Source organism: Arabidopsis lyrata (assembly GCF_000004255.2).
Source record: "Arabidopsis lyrata subsp. lyrata unplaced genomic scaffold ARALYscaffold_8, whole genome shotgun sequence".
NCBI classification, from domain to species: domain Eukaryota; kingdom Viridiplantae; phylum Streptophyta; class Magnoliopsida; order Brassicales; family Brassicaceae; genus Arabidopsis; species Arabidopsis lyrata.
Window position 1 is genome coordinate 1657622 of NW_003302548.1, and position 1558 is coordinate 1659179.

The window sequence follows — 1558 nt, forward strand, 5'->3', positions numbered from 1 at the left end:
GATCCGTTGATGATGTTTATGTTTAGTCAGTAACTTCTACTAATTACAGAAAGTTTTTGTCACTATGTGCATGTCTCCTTTGGTCATTGATTCATACGTGTGTTTTGGCCACAGTTTTGTCTATTTGTTTGCGGTTTTCTTTTTGTCTAGTTCTTTCAATATCCAGAAGTCAAAAGAGAAGAGCTTCTTTTTAGAGCTAGAGCTTCCTATATCTAGTATTCATCTCTTTTTTTTAACCTCCTTAGTGTATTTTGTGTTTTCAGTGTTCTCATAATTTCTGTGGATCTGGTTGTTGTTGTTGTTATTGTCTAGAAGTTCAAGTTGTGGAGACATGTGACTGAGGCTAAGAAGAAACATTCAGAGAAGTAAAACTCGTTTTGCCTTACCTTTGACTTGAATGTATTGTTTCTATATGTGATATTGTTTTTGTTTTTCAGGAAGGTGACGAAGTCTGATGAACCTAAGCCAAAAAGACTTAGAATAGCCAAGGATACGAAGAAGAGCTCTTCTACCTTAAACATGCCCAAACGACCTCTTACGGGCTTCTTTATCTTCGTGTAATGTTCATCATTTCACACTTACTTTTGTTGATAGTTAGTTGTTTAGTCTTTGGGGATTTTGCTGATGTTGCCTTTCACTTTGCAGGAATATATTCTGTCATTCTTTTTGACGAGAGCATCTAAGTTCTCTCATTAAGGATGTAAGACTTTAACTTAGCTGATTGCTATGCTTGACTCCTATGTAAAGTGTTTATGAGATTTACCAAACTGTGTATTTATATATGATTGTAGGTTGCAAAGATCGGTGGTGGAAAGTGGACGTCTATGACTGAGGAATTGAGTTGCTTTATTATCTTGTTTCTTTGTTAGTTTCATGGCGATTTGTTTCTCTTTGTAGTTTATCTCATAAATTAGTACTTTGTTGTGTAAGAGTAATAGTTAGATTTTTTTGTATAAGACTTGTTATATATGTTTTGTGTAATGAATATTTTTGATAATTTATGTAATAAAAAGAAATTATATATAAATCCAATAAAATAAATATTGCAAAACAGGGTTCAAAAATGCAAATTAAATAAAAATCAAATTAAATTTATATAGCGGAAAAATAATGTTACAACATTTTATAAAATAACACTAAACGTGTGTTACAGTAAAATATATTATAGCATTCGATTAGCGCTTAAATATATAGACATTTAATAACATGCCAAAAAACGTTATCGTATGTGGGGGTCTACCATAACAGGGGCCTAAAATAGCATTTATGAAAACGCTATCAATGACATATTATAGTTTTTCTCTCATGTTAATAATGTAGATATTTCTTGTAGTGAATCAAAGCCCTTACGACAAATAATTCAATTTTCTTTGAATTTTTTTGAAAATATAATATATGTGACCCTAAAACATTTAGAAGATACGTATAAAAGTTATATTGTTTATTATTTTTGACTTCGTAGTATTGATTTGTATTTTTTAGAGATAGACGGTAAAGTTACAAAAATTGAACATTATGAGGGTTTTATTTGTAGAAAATCCTTAAAAAAATTACAAAT

At 30.2% G+C, this 1558-nt stretch overlaps 1 protein-coding gene across 1 annotated transcript in view; it reads left to right on the forward strand.

The window, feature by feature from the left end:
* The window catches only part of LOC9301314, a 2623-nt gene extending 1622 nt beyond the window's left edge, over positions 1–1001 (forward strand). Inside the window, exons 4-7 of the mRNA XM_021031655.1 lie at positions 313–365; positions 438–557; positions 646–700; positions 792–1001. Of these exons, the coding sequence (XP_020887314.1) occupies positions 313–365; positions 438–557; positions 646–670 (198 nt within the window). The 3' untranslated portion in view covers positions 671–700; positions 792–1001. The remainder of the gene's footprint in view (positions 1–312; positions 366–437; positions 558–645; positions 701–791) is intronic.
* The last annotated feature ends 557 nt before the right edge of the window (positions 1002–1558 follow it).